The sequence below is a fragment of the Doryrhamphus excisus genome, chromosome 11, assembly GCF_030265055.1.
Source record: "Doryrhamphus excisus isolate RoL2022-K1 chromosome 11, RoL_Dexc_1.0, whole genome shotgun sequence".
In the NCBI taxonomy this organism is placed as follows: Eukaryota; Metazoa; Chordata; class Actinopteri; order Syngnathiformes; family Syngnathidae; genus Doryrhamphus; species Doryrhamphus excisus.
In genome coordinates, this window is record NC_080476.1 from 14,176,665 (window position 1) to 14,192,659 (window position 15,995).

General features: G+C 41.6%; 1 protein-coding gene across 3 annotated transcripts in view; it reads right to left on the minus strand.

Annotated features, from left to right (window-relative positions):
* srrm3 (serine/arginine repetitive matrix 3) overlaps window positions 1-15,995 on the minus strand; it is a 62,462-nt gene that overhangs the window by 24,947 nt on the left and 21,520 nt on the right. For all 3 annotated transcript variants that reach the window (XR_009132122.1, XM_058087774.1, XM_058087773.1), the window contains exon 2: window positions 4,712-5,016. Coding sequence is in view for 2 of the 3 variants with exons in the window: in XM_058087774.1 (XP_057943757.1) it covers window positions 4,712-5,004 (293 nt within the window). In the remaining variant the exon portion in view is untranslated. The remainder of the gene's footprint in view (window positions 1-4,711; window positions 5,017-15,995) is intronic.

Below are 15,995 nucleotides of genomic sequence, written 5' to 3' on the forward strand. Positions count from 1 at the left end.
TCAATGAGAAACAAACCAAGACTGAGTCACCAAAGTGTGGGATGCTTTGGCCGCACGTGAGCTGAGATGTTGTATGGAATTTTGTGGAAAAAAGTTGTTGACAACCGAATCATCCAAAAAGTCGACTAGGAAAATCCAAGTTTGACGTCATATGTCAATGGACAGTCAAACGAATCGAAGAATCAGAATTAGACTGGCTTATAAAGTAACCAGCAGTTCATCCCAGAGAAGAAAAGGGGTGTTTACTTTTCATGGATTAACCAGAATCCTGATTCTAAGTCTCTTGAGTTGTCCAAATACCATCCTATCCAAATACTGACAGCGTGGAGAATGTGATTAGGCCAAGCTGAAAGATGGTCCAGAAAGTCTGACAGCAGCATCAGATCCTTGTGTTGGGCAATCTCTCTCTCAACCCGGGCACCTGTCACAGCTCAGCACAATAGAAGCCCCAAAACACTTAATATTCATGACTTCCATGTGGAGGACAAGACATATTACCGTGTGATAGGTGCTTCCTGACATTTTACAACAGTCCTTACGTGTTTTTGGCGACATCTGAGGTGATTGAAAAAAAGGGTGCATATCCGTCAAAGGCTCAGAAAGGGACAGTTAGTTGCTTTCTCCTTGACGTTGTGCCAATCGTATGAGTGGTATTAGCATCTGGAGGTTCTGCAGATCATGGGACATTGAAGGGTGGAGGAAAATTTGATGGTTTCCAACGTTACTGGCATGACAAAATTCTGAGATGTTTGGGTGGTGGTATTATGGTCCTGTGACTTTTTCGGTCATTGGAATAATGGAGCTTCAGGTTGTTCATGAGCGTCAAATGGCGGTTCTGTGGAGATGTTACTGGGGGTATCCTTCATGACTGAAGGCCCTCGTCTGTGTGGTAATGACTGACTTTTTCGACAGGAAATAAGAAACAAGGTCACTTTTTTGGACCACCATGCGTATTCCTTTGATTTCACTATATGCGTTACATTAACGCCCAGTTTGGACTTTTAGGAAAAACAATCAGACTGCACTTCCGGAATAACAAAAAAAAAAAAACAGACTGTGTACATATATTTATACAGTAAACCTCGGATATATCGGATTCAATTGTTCCCACTGGTTTTGTCCGATATAAGCGAAATCCGTTATATGCGTATACCGGAAAATGTCCGTTTTACGCATATATCGGATTTATATCTGGTATATGCGTAAATCGGACTATGTTTCCAATGTACCTGGACGCGCAGGCAACGCTGCAAACGCTGCAAATGACGTCGTATAGCGGCCTGTCACGATTCGGCAAATCGGAGCGCCACGGCGGTAATCTCCGGACAAAAAAAATCTTTTGGGAAAAGAATCCAATTATTACGTAACCGTTAAAAACCTTCTATAGCAGCGAAATATTTAAGCTACGTTCAAAAGAAGTGAGGGGAAAATCAATGGAGAGTTGAATTGATCAGTTTAAAAGCCCACATATCGGATCTTTGTCAGAAGCTGTTGTGTGAATGTGGTCACTGAAACAACACATTAATACTTCTTGCAACTGTGAAGGTAGCATGCTAGCATCGGGCATAACAAGATGGACCACAGACAGAGTGGTCAAATATATAGACTAATACTGCGTCCGAGTAAAAATGTCAAACCGCCCTCATTCTCATTCATAGGAGCGTCTGTGGGATTTGAGCCCTGTGGCGCCGAGCCCATCAGCGCTACATTAAAAGTCTTGCTTATTTGGGAGGACAGGAAGACAAGAGGCATCGATTAGCGTGTGCCACTTCATCTTCGCCGTAACTAATCACTAAAATGAAAGATGGTGATTGCAGTCATCGATTCCGTTCATTAACTCCCGCCGTCGCCCAGAGACTGCATTCAATAGCCGTCTTGTCCGTAAGGGTTGTACTTTTCGTGTTATCTCCGTGTTGCGTTTGTAAAGGCTGCTTCCGCCGTTTGTGCTCGGGGACTGTTGTGCATCTATTAAAGAGCGCGGCCATCAATCTGCCGCAGTGGAGTTAGAGGGATTGGAAGACGCTGTGGAGACACAAGGCGATGTGAACACCCCCACGTTTTTATTTCAGGTGAGGAGCTACCGAGTCTTTATGAAATAGCATAAATACATTATACTGAATAATTGCATCTTTTGTTTGATTAGCTTATTCAGTCCCGGTCCTTTTTCAAAAGATAACCCCTTCAGTACCGGCCTTTAGGACGATTTCCACGGATTTTTCAGGGCACAAAGAATATTGGGTTCTTTGGCTAAATAAACATGGACATTGTCAGAAGTTGAAGAATATAAGACATAGAATGTCCTAAAATAGTATTTTTGTTTACATAAGCATTATACACAACTCTAATACATGCATCAGAACAGATCCATCGATATTTCAGACCATTCATTCGCGGGGGGTGGAGCCTATCCCAGCTGTCTTCGGGCGACATATAGACAAACAACCATTCACACTCACATTCATACCTGTGGACAATTTGGAGTGGCTAATTAACCTAGCAAGTTTTTGGAATGTGGTAGGAAACCGGAGTACCCGGAGAAAACCAGGGAGAACATGCAAACTCCACACAGAGATGGCCGAGGGTGGAATCGAACCTTGGTCTCCTAGCTGTGAGGTCTGCGCGCTAACCACTCGACCGCCGTGTCGCCCAATTCATTCATTCAAACAGACCATTCATTCATTTTCTACCGCTTTTCCTCACGAGGGTCGCAGGGGGTGCTGGAGCCTATCCCAGCTGTCTTTGGGCGAGAGGCGGGGTACACCCTGGACTGGTGGCCAGCCAATCACAGGGCACATATAGACAAACAACCATTCACACTCACATTCATACCTATGGACAATTTGGAGTCGCTAATTAACCTAGCATGTTTTTGGAATGTGGGAGGAAACCGGAGTACCCGGAGAAAACCCACGCATGCACGGGGAGAACATGCAAACTCCACACAGAGATGGCCGAGGGTGGAATCGAACCCTGGTCTCCTAGCTGTGAGGTCTGCGCGCTAACCACTCGTCCGCCGTGCTGCCTGGCATGTATTTTCTCACATGCAATTGTACTGTCTGTCAAACAATGCTTTGCATTGCTGCATTTCTGGAAATGCTGACTTTTCATTTCCTCACGAGGGTCGCAGGGGGGTGCTGGAGCTTATCCCAGCTGTCTTCGGGGGCGAGAGGCGGGGTACACCCCGGACTGGTGGCCAGCCAATCACAGGGCACATATAATCAAACAACCATTCACACTCACATTCATACCTATGGACAATTTGGAGTGGCCAATTAACCTAGCATGTTTTTGGAATGGGGGAGGAAACCGGAGTACCCGGAGGAAACCCACGCATGCACGGGGAGAACATGCTGGGATTGAACCCTAGTCTCCTAGCTGTGAGGTCCGCGCGCTAACCACTCGACCGCCGTGCCGCCGTGATCATACTTAGCATACACATACTTACTCATTATTTTTCACACACTAACATCGTTTATGATGTTTTATTTCTGGGTTACGTGTCTGTTTTATACCGTACTTCCATACACGCCGCTGTTATTTTAGCTGTTAACTTTAGCTATTCCAGACCAGTGAAGTGTAAATGACTGAGACTTTCTAATACAGTAAAGCTCGGATATATCGGACTCGGATATATCGGAAATTCGCTCACAACGGACAGATAAAAAAGAAGCGATTTTTCTGTAATGCATTTCCAATAAAAATTCATTGCATATATCGGATTTTTTATAACGGATTTCGCCTATTTCGGACAAAATCTCCAGTCCCGTTCCAATGCATTTCCATTAAATTTCCCTCGCATATATCGGATGGCCGCATCGTGGCGCTCCGATTCGCCGAATCGTGACAGGCTGCTACACGACGTCATTTGCAGTGTTTGCAGCGTTGCCTGCGCGTCCAGGTACATTGGAAACATAGTCAAGGAAGTGCCTTTTTATAACGGATAAAATCCCATTTACGCATATACCGGATATAAATCCGATATATGCGTAAAACGGAAATTTTCCGGTATACGCATATAACGGATTTCGCTTATATTGGACAAAACCAGTGGGAACAATTGAATCCGATATATCCGAGGTTTACTGTATGTTCCAAGCATGTGATCATCATTCCGGATGTTCCTTCCCGAGTCCTCAGGCACAACAATGACTCAGGCACGGCTCCAGCCACCCTCTTAATCACGTCTCATGACTGGCATCTATTCTCCTCGTCTCTATTCTGTAATCCTGCTCTCTCAATTACCGCCAAACAAGACGGCCCGAGTCGGTCCGGAGCTTTAATGCTGAAGTGAGTGGTTGCTGTCCTTCAAGGAGTCAGATGAGCGAGTGGAGCTCCTTCATCTTGTATTCCATCTTTGTTAGCCATGTTGTTAAATTTCTCTGTACTGTACTTAGAAACACCATACTCAGCCCTCCCTTCATCATTTGAGTATCCTTCTTCTGAAGGCACCAGGCTTGGCTATTCTGTTCTATGGTGATGGCTTTCCCTTTCTTTGGCGCACAGTAGCTTGGCGGACACACTGAAGTCCTAAAAGTGAGCTAATAAGCGGTGTTATTCTTCCTCGGTGTAAGCATGAAAGCATGAAACATCATAAACCAAGGACCACCTGAACATACAAACTCATGTCAATCAATGTCACCTTCTCAACGACACTGTGGAAGCTGTGGAACGAGGCCAGGAACTCAGTTTTATAAATTAAAAGCAGGCTTACCCTTGCTCCTCCATCATCTCTTGGAGCTCCATACATTTCAGCTCCACCCTCCTCTTCCTCTCATGGTCCAGTATCTCTCTTTGTGGCTTTTTCACCAGGACCGGCTCTGATTTTGGCTCCTCCTCCTCCTCCGCACCGGACTGTCCTTCCTCAGTTTTAGCTTGTTGTGCGGTAGCCGGCGTTAAGACTCCTGCTGTTGTTGTTCCCAAGTCTGGTCCTGTTCCGGGGACCTGTGGCTTGGACAGCCCTTTTGGACCATCCTTTGGAGACGGCACCCTCGTTGCGTCATACATGATGACCGGAGTCTGTGGACACAAAGACAAATTGGTGTTAAAATTGAAAACTTTGGATATCAGTTGAGTTTTATAAGTGGGTATTTTGTTATGATCTGTAGTTTTGTGCTTTGTTTCCACAGGGGTCTCAAACATGTGGCCCGCGGGCCAAATATGGCCCGCAGGACACTAGTTTCAGGCCCCCGCCTTGATATGAAAGTTTAATGTTAGTGCGGCACCACGCAAGTTTGATATGGATGCTGTATGGTATCATGTACCCAGAAAAAATTATTACGTTTGATTAATGTTCATGTTAAAGGTTAAATAACTGTTAATAGTTATCCTCCCTATCCGTGTGGAAGTGGTACGTTTTTGGCTATTTAAGTTTAAAGGAAATAACTTGGAGGCTACCGTTTAGGTCGCTAGCTCTCTAGTTTGCGAGTTAGCATGTGTCTCAAGACCCTGCAGTTGCGCAATATGTTGTAAATAAAAAGAGGATAAATGTGACTATAGTCGTGTTTTGTCATGTCTACAGGGCTCTAATAATGCTTTGTTCATTTTAATCTGAAAAAAATCATTTGTCTACCCACCAACTATATGTGGTTTCTTAAGTTTTTATTATTTGCCGTTTTATTATTTTTATTATTATATTTATTTATTACTGATTGATTGATTTTCTTTATTCTTGATTTGTTTATTTATTTTTCATCTTATTTTGTGTAGAAAAATAAAAAGTAAGATATTTGAGAACAGTGGAATGTTTTATCAGAGCTTTTCTTGTAGAAAATTGGAACCAAAGCGAAGTTTTTTAAATTTTTTTGTTTTTAATAAATGCGGTTTTTTTTTTTTTGTTTTGTTTTTTTTTTTTTAAACCTGATGCGGTCCAGTCTCACACAGACCCTAGCTCCAGTGGCCCCCAGGTAAACTGAGTTTGAGACCCCTGGTTTACATTCTCCAGGCACATCTTTCACAATGTAATGTTGCGGAATTAGCGGAATTAGCATTTGTGGCATGTATTTTCCTCACATGCAATCGTACTGTCTGTCAAACATTTGCAGCATTTCTGGAAATGCTGACTTTTCAACTGTATTAAAGAGCAGCATTTTCTTTTCAAAGTACACTTTCTGTAAACGTACATCGTTTTGCACTGCTCCGACGAAGGCGCTGTATTTTGACGTGTAGTTTTTTTTTTCCCAGATGGGAAAACTGAGTCGGGTGGATATGATTGAAGTGGGTAACTTTGTAACTGTTTACAACGTCGTGTTGCCTTTGATGTCACCACCCCAAACAAATTAGGCATACCGGCCCCGTTTGTGCTGACGGCTCCTGGGTCTCAACACACTTTTAGTAATGTGCCAACTGCAACTGAATGGTTACAATATTGAATCTGAGAGCTGAAAGATGTCTGGATCCAAGAGATCAAAAGGTAGTAAGATCCTAGACAACCTGAGCCGAGGATTTTACAGATAGATAGAAGCTTACATAAGCCAAGAGATATCAGCTTATGCCGTATCAGCATATTGGACAGAATTATGTGTATTATCAGCACATTCTAGAAAGGGCATCCACCATGAAAAATGTATTTTATATAATAAAATACAACACAATATTTCGAAAACAGTCATACGTTCCCTCAAGTGCATGCCAGTCATGTTCATCGACCACCAACAAGCTGGAAAAAAAGGTTGGCATACCGAGCAGAACCTCAGCTTGCTGGTTTGATGCTAACATCTCTGGACAAGCTGCAAGATTTCTGTCTCAATCGAGCAGCACATCCAAATGATCTGTGAGTTGGATTCAGGCTACATGCAGACGTGCATTACTCACAACGGCGCTGACAGGCACCGTGCTCTTTTGGGCAGCAACCCTCCGTATACCAGACACAAATGATGCTGTCTGACAATAGCCATACAAAATATCATAGATGAAAATATCGTAGAAGTTGGTTTGTCCTGTCATTCATTTTTAAAATAAAATTTGAAATCTCAGCTGCACGGTGACCTAGTGGTTAGCATGCAGGCCTCGCAGCTAGGACACCCGAGTTCAATTCCACCCCGGGTACTCCGTTTTCCTCCCCCATTCCAAAAACATGCTAGGTTAATTTGGCGACTCCAAATTGTCCATAGGTATGAATGTGAGTGTGAATGGTTGTTTGTCTATATGTGCCCTGTGATTGGCTGGCCACCAGTCCGGGGTGTACCCCGCCTCTCGCCCAAAGACAGCTGGGATAGGCTTCAGCACCGCCCGCGACACTCGTGAGGAAAAGCGGTAGAAAATCAATGAATGAATGAATGAATGAATCTCGGCTGCACGGCAACCAAGTGGTTAGCGTGCAGGCCTCGCAGCTAGGATATCCGGGGTTAATCCTACCCTTGGCCATCTCTGTGTGGAGTTTGCATGTTCTCCCCATGCATGCATGGGTTTCCTTCTGGTACTTTGGTTTCCTCCCACATTCCAAAAACATGCTAGGTTAATTAGCCACTCCAAATTGTCCATAGGTATGAATGTGAGTGTGAATGGTTGTTTGTCTATATGTGCCCTGTGATTGGCTGGCCACCAGTCCAGGGTGTACCCCGCCTCTCGCCCCCGAAGACAGCTGGGATAGGCTCCAGCACCCCCCGCAACCCTCGAGAGGATAAGCGGTAGAAAATGAATGAATGAATGAATTCCTGTTTTGTGGTTGAATACAGCCACAAAATATATTAATATTAATAGTACAAAAATTATGATACTGTATCATGACACAGTAAAGGAAATATTGCATTTTATTATATATTATATCATTGTTCACTCTGTAAAGTTGTGTAATTGCCGTTTGTGACACGTATTTTCTTGCAGGCTATTCATACTGTCTGCCAAACATTTGCAGCATTTCTTGAAATGAATTCTTTATCTTTGACATCCACTGACTGCTGATTGCAGATGTTGGTCTTTGTGGTTTCTTTACTGAATAAAAATAACAGGTTGTTATATTTAAAAAAATGAAACGTCATCTGGTACAAGTGGCTCAGGGATATTTGGATTAAGATGAATTGTCCTATTAAGCCTATAGTGGAAGGCGCAGGAGGAGAGGATGGCTTTCACGTACCCGGGGGTCTCCCACTGCAAGTCATTTTTCCACAGAGGGGCTACAGACAAGGCACTTTATCACTGTCACAGAGGGCTGAAGTTCAGACATGAAGACGCCACAATGGGATGGGCAAAAACCAGACTCCGATCTTATCTTAAGTTAAAGTTGTGTAAGCACATGGAATACTTTGCATGGTTAATGGTAATGGTAATGGTTTGATTTCATTTGAACATGCATCAGATTGAGATACAATTGATACAATTGAGTGCATCCCATAATCAGTTCCCAGTTCCACATGTCCAAAAGGAGTAGGTAGAGTGCAAAGCTTATTAAATCCTACCCCTCCATCTGGTACTTTTACAATCAGTAACTGTCACATTTGTTCACTTCCTGCTTTCCTAATTTAATTTAATTTAATTTAATTTAATTTAATTTAATTTAATTTAATTTAATTTAATTTAATTTAATTTAATTTAATTTAATTTAATTTAATTTAATTTAATTTAATTTAATCAATTAAGTCAATAATGTGATTTTTATAGCACATCATGACTGGTTCAAGACTCTTCATCCTTGTATTTAGCAAATTTATTTTATTTATTAATTTATTTTATTAATTTTTCTTATTATTATTATTATTATTTTTTTGATATTATAGTATAGTATAGTGTTATTATTTTTTTATGTTTTTAAATGTAAAAAATAATTAAAAAAATGTATGACATTTTTTAATTTATTATTTATTTATTTATTTATTGTCACGTATGATATGAGCATCCAATGCCATAATGTGTACCATAGTAAGTGTCAATATAGTGATATATAGCACATCATGACTGGTTCAAGACTCTTCATCCTTGTATTTAGCAAACATCAACTGCTTGTATTGTTTCTTGAATTGGCTCATCGTTGTGCATTGTTTGATTTCCTTACTCAATCCATTCCATAGTTTGATTCCACATACTGAAATGCTATGGCTTTTTAACGTAGTCCTAGCATATAATTTAATAGCGTTTGCTGCTCTCTGCAGAGGAGTGTTGGCTCTCTGCATAATGACTCAGCCTTTAGCTGGCGAACAGGTGGCAGGACAGCAGGAAGTATCACCGCTGAATCTATTAAACCATAAATTACCACTTGATATTCTGTGACAGCAGCACACGCTCATCACAAATCAACAACGCTCTCATCTCGGGAAAAAAGGATGATAAAAATCCTCAGAACTTGAAGCGTTTACGCACTTTTCCTTTTAATTAAGGCCCGGTTTATACGACAACAGTTCCATTAGTCGCCATTTTAAAACAGACAACATTACGTTGTCAGTTTTCCAGAAACCACAGGACACACCAGAAGCAAGTAAATGCTTGTGTTTTTGTGCTGAACGAAAACAGACCAATGATGTTGTGGCAAGCAAGACAAATGATTTTTTTCAGATTAAAATGAACAAAGCATTATTAGAGCCCTGTAGACATGACAAAACACGACTATAGTCACATTTATACTCTTTTTATTTACAACATATTGCGCAACTGCAGGGTCTTGAGACACATGCTAACTCGCAAACTAGAGAGCTAGCGACCTAAACGGTAGCCTTCAAGTTATTTCCTTTAAATTTAAATAGCCAAACCCTGACCACTTCCACACGGACAGGGAGGATAACTATTATCAGTTATTTAACCTTTAACATGAACATGAATCAAACGTAATAATTTTTTCTGGGTACATGATACCATACAGCATCCATATCAAACTTGCGTGGGCCGCAATAACATTAAACTTTCATATCAAGGCGGGGGCCTCAAACTAGTGTCTTGTGTAACAGTCTAAAGCTAAAAGTATATATAAAAGTTGCACCTGGGTGGCTCGCCACGCAAATTAATTCAAAGGTGACTGACAGCTGATTCTCACGTAAACAGCAACTAAACCACAACCCCTGATATTGTTGTGGGCAGTAAAAAATGAGAATTTCTTCCAGTCGACATCCCCGTGTGGTCAGTAGCTGTGAAAGTTTAAGCTGGACGTGTCAGGTTCGGCTTTTTGGCCAGAGGGGAGGACCATAATTAATCACATTTGGGTCTGACAGCATGTTTGGCCACCGGGTCGCTCCGCATAACGGCCACAAACCCAACAACCGTCGCCACATACATGCACGCTGCTATGAAAAAAATGTCACGCTTTTCAACACCACCAGCGTTGCAGAAGCTCCACACGACGCGGCAAGCATAATATAATTTGAGGTGCTTACATTACACTAATATGCATGTGATGATGCAGACTCACGGAAAAATGTCTCTTGTGAACGGTGTAACAAATAAGATAAGGAAGGCATTTGAGCACACGGGTAATTGTGTACGAGTCCTCTGCAGGGACTGAAGGTTATCTGCAGTGCTGCATTAATAGACTTGTCAACGGTTTCCGCTACAATTGCATGGGGCGTGGAAAACGGTTCCATTTCATTCATTCATTCATTCATTTTCTACCGCTTTTCCTCACGAGGGTCGCGGGGGTGCTGGAGCCTATCCCAGCTGTCGCCAGCCAATCACAGGGCACATATAGACAAACATTTGCTGCATTTCTGGAAATGCTGACTTTTCATTTCCTCACGAGGGTCGCGGGGGTGCTGGAGCCTATCCCAGCTGTCTTCGGGGGCGAGAGGCGGGGTACACCCCGGACTGGTGGCCAGCCAATCACAGGGCACATATAGACAAACAACCATTCACACTCACATTCATACCTATGGACAATTTGGAGTCGCTAATTAACCTAGCATGTTTTTGGAATGTGGGAGTAAAAAACGGAGTACCCGGAGAAAACCCACGCATGCACGGGGAGAACATGCAAACTCCACACAGAGATGGCCGAGGGTGGGATTTCAGTCATTTTTATTTATTGACTTATTTATATGACATATATATGTTTATTTTTTTATCTTTTTTTTTATTATTATTAAATGTATATTTATTCATTTATTCACACTCACATTCATACCTATGGACAATTTGGAGTCGCCAATTAACCAGTGGCTAATAGTCTAAAAAATAAAGAATTAATTTCAAGAAATGCTGCAAATGTTTGACAGACAGTATGAATGAAGAAAATCCGTATTCAACCACAAAACAGTAATTCATTCATTCATTCATTCATTCATTTTCTACCGCTTATCCTCACGAGGGTCGCGGTGGGTGCTGGAGCCTATCCCAGCTGTCTTGGAGCGAGAGGCGGGTTACACCCTGGACTGGTGGCCAGCCAATCACAGGGCACATATAGACAAACAACCATTCACACTCACATTCATACCTATGGACAATTTGGAGTCGCTAATTAACCTAGCATGTTTTTGGAATGTGGGAGGAAATCGGAGTACCCGGAGAAAACCCACGCATGCACGGGGAGAACATGCAAACTCCACACAGAGATGGCCGAGGTTGGAATCGAACTCTGGTCTCCTAGCTGTGAGGTCTGCGCGCTAACCACTCTTCCGCCATGCCGCCTGGCATGTATTTTCTCACATGCAATCATACTGTCTGTCAAACATTTGCAGCATTTCTGGAAATGCTGACTTTTCAACTGTATTAAAGAGAAGCATTTCTTTTCAAAGTACACTTTCTGTAAACGTACACTGTTTTGCAATGCTCTGACGAAGGCACTGTATCTTGATGTGTAGTTTTTTTTTTCCCAGATGGGAAAACTGAGTCAGGTGGATATGTTTCAGGTGGAATCGAACCCATGGTCTCCTAGCTGTGTGGTCTGCGCGCTAACCACTCGTCCACCGTGCTGCCTGGCATGTATTTTCTCACATTGTACTGTCTGTCAAACATTTACAGCATTTCTCCACACAGAGATGGCCGAGGGTGGAATCGAACCCCGGTCTCCTAGCTGTGAGGTCTGCGTGCTAACCACTCGACCCCCGTGCCGCCCGGTTCCATTACAATAAACGCTCTTTCTAACTAGTAATAATATTTGTCTTCTTCTATGACCACTCATAAAGCACTTCAAAATTGCAATAGTCTCCAAATTACAAAGTAAAAACATTCCTGATGGACAAGCCGGGGATAAAACCTCATTTGCATAATCATTCTACTAATGAGGCATTAGAGTAGGGACCAATAACATTACAGCAATTTCTCAATTGATAGAGAACAATAAGAGGTTGGGCTAGAAATTAACTGTAATTTATTGCTGTTGAGTTTTTCTGCTGCGGAAACAAAAGCAGACATTTTGTTTCATGCAACACAATCAGTAGTCGGCATCTGAATAAACGGATAAAGTGTATGTTTGTTTTTTTTACATTTTGAATCTACACAGCAGGGCACTTTGAGCACAGCATATGCATAACCATCTGTCTATTAAGTCTCAACAGTCCTGTCATTGTAAACACAGAAATATGTGTTGATTTGTATATACGGTAATCCAAGACACCCCTGCAATGTTACTATGGAAGATAAAATGGTTTAACCCTTCGATGCACGAGTGACTGGACCCTACACTCTTCCATAAGTGGCTCAAAAATCACCCATACTAGAATCAATGCCTTTTTATGCCAATTTTGCCATTTTGGTTAGGAATAATCACTTGTATGATATTTAGTATTATATTTAGGATCACACAAGAATGATTTCAGAGAGAAACAAAATCCACGAATATGCGAGGCAGCAAATGGAAGGAAAAGGAAAAGCCAGCCTGACTGTAGACTGCCTTGACAGGAAACCAGAGAGAATTCTGGGAAGACAAGGTTGAAGAGATTGACTTTTCGCACTCTAGTCGAGTAGCCTGGCAGACTCTTAACTGCCTAGCTGGTCGGAGCTCACGGTTCGAGCACTGTCCTGTCACCGACAAAGTGTGGCCGACAAAGACGATGCTCGCTGTGTCAAAAACTCAACTTAAGGCTCCGTGTTCTCACGGAGACCACAAAACAAGGCCCCGGTCGGATGGATCAGGAGTGGGCCGCTGACTTCGAGTCCCTCCCTGTCCGTCATAATGCCATGTCCCAAAACCACTTGACCACTGGATAGACAGTAGAATTGTTGCCGTTTCTTACAGTACATGAACGAAAGATCCAGACGTTAATCCACGAGTTAGTGGAATAAAATATATCATATTCCAGCTGGTTTCTGCTATTCTCCACCAAGCTCACGGCTTGTCATGCGGAAGCCCGTTGAGTGAGTAACTACGCTATGACAAAAGGGGCAGAGAAGCAAAGTGGGAGTGGAGCGTTGAGAGTTGGCTCTAATTGAAGAAAATACCTCAGAGGCTTCAAGTCATTTCTGCTCTTTGTCTCCTCAGTCAGTCAAAAATGGGCTGCACTTAAAAAAAACTCAATTAAAGGAGCATTTTTGTTCAGGTTGAACCATAAAGTAAGAAGCACTACCTTATCATTAGGATGTACTTACTCCACAGAGGCCAGTATTTAACCCTTACATGCAGAAGTGGGTCAAAAATGACCCGCTCAGGTTGTTTTCTTGAAATATCTTTGTAATGAAAAATTATCATTTCATATTCCAGGTATTCCTCAAAAAACATGTTTTTGATATCATGACGTTCACATTTTTAACTTATCTTTTATACATTTTAAGACATTTTTGTTTTTGTGTTACTACCCCAACCTTCCATAAGTGGGTCAAAAATGACCCGGTCAGGTTGTTTTCTTGACCGATAGACAGATAGACAGATAGACAGATAGACAGATAGACAGATAGACAGATAGACAGATAGACAGACAGACAGACAGACAGACAGACAGACAGACAGACAGACAGACAGACAGACAGACAGACAGACAGACAGACAGACAGACAGACAGACAGACAGACAGACAGACAGACAGACCGACAGACCGACAGACCGACAGACAGACAGACAGACAGACAGACAGACAGACAGACAGATAGACAGATAGACAGATAGACAGATAGACAGATAGACAGATAGACAGATAGACAGATAGACAGATAGACCGATAGACCGATAGACCGATAGACCGATAGACCGATAGACCGATAGACCGATAGACAGATAGACAGATAGACAGATAGACAGAGAGAGAGAGAGAGAGAGAGAGAGAGAGAGAGAGAGAGGGATTGTTTTCTTTTTGGTAGCATGAGTTCTTCCTTTGAGTCAAATGTGACAAAAACTAATAATGAACCTTTTATTTTCAGCTCTTAAAGGGGAACTGCACTTTTTGGGGAATGTGAAATATGAAATATAATAAACACATATTTATTTTCCTTTTCCGTACATTCTAGCGTGAGAAAACAATTTATATGAGACGCTAAGTCTTGTATAATAACCATGGACGTATGTTTAGCCCACTACCCGAACGGCTGATTCTCAGTCTGGGTTTTCCTGCCAAGACCCTTTAAGACATTTGCTCAGGAGCAGCAAGCGCCCGTCGGCTGCTGTGGCGCAGCTTTATGCAAAACCAAAATCATCCAGAGTGATGATTTATGAGCCCAAACGGCTGATTAATTACACGGGGGAGTCAGCCTCATCGCCACTGAGCTACAGGCGCATGTATCAAATTATGTGATTAGTTCTCCACCATCAACGGTTACGCTCAATTCCCATGCTGGGATCCAAGTCCTGATGAGTGATATGAAGATGGTCTTGTAGTACGTGGAACGTGAAATGTAAAAAATAAGTAAGAACCTTGTCTTTGCTGCCTGAATATCATTGTACATTTTAAATGTTTACAGCGGGGTCGTAATATGATGTTCAAACCCCTTCAGCGACTCTCAAGCACATTTTATGATGCATATGCCTCGTATTTTTATGGGACTCGCGGTGTTAAAAGATAGAGCATTTAGCTTGGAAGATTGTTGTCATTATGGATGATGATGAATATGAGCTACCAGCGAGGTTATTTAAAGATTGTTTACCTTCACGCTTGCTTTACTTGCAGTATTATCTCCTTTATAAACGTCACGTATGATCTAATGCAGGGGTCTCAAACTCACTTAACAGGGGGCCACTGGAGCTAGGGTCTGGGGGAGGCTGGGCCGCATCAGGTTTTCCAAAAAAAAAAAAAAAAAACACATTTATTAAAACCTGAAAAATGAATAAACTTTGCTTTGGTTGCGATTTTCTACAAGAAAAGCTCTGATAAAACATTCCACTGTTCTCAAATATCTTAATTTTTATTTTTCTACACAAAATAAGATGAAAAATAAATAAACAAATCAAGAATAAAGAAAATCAATCAATCAGTAATAAATAAATATAATAATAAAACGGCAAATAATAAAAACTTAAGAAACCACATATAGTTGGTGGGTAGACAAATTTACAACATATTGCGCAACTGCAGGGTCTTGAGACACATGCTAACTCGCAAACTAGAGAGATAGCGACCTAAACGGTAGCCTTCAAGTTATTTCCTTTAAACTTAAATAGCCAAAAACTTACCACTTCCACACGGATAGGGAGGATAACTATTAACAGTTATTTAACCTTTAACATGAACATTAATCAAACGTAATCATTTTTTCTGGGTACATGATACCATACAGCAGGGGTCTCAAACACGCGGCACTAGTTTGAGGCCCCTGCCTTGATATGAAAGTTTAATGTTAGTGCGGCCCGCGCCAGAAAAAATTATTTCGCTAGCTCTCTAGTTTGCGAGTTAGCTTGTGTGTCAAGACCCTGCAGTTGCGCAATATGTTGTAAATAAAAAGAGTATAAATGTGACTATAGTCGTGTTTTGTCATGTCTACAGGGCTCTAATAATGCTTTGTTCATTTTAATCTGAAAAAAATCATTTGTCTACCCACCAATTATATGTGGTTTCTTAAGTTTTTATTTTTTGCCGTTATATTATTGTTATTATATTTATTTATTTTTTTACTGATTGATTTTCTTTATTCTTGATTTGTTCATCTTATTTTGTGTAGAAAAATAAAAATTAAAATATTTGAGAACAGTGGAATGTTTTATCAGAGTTTTTATTGTA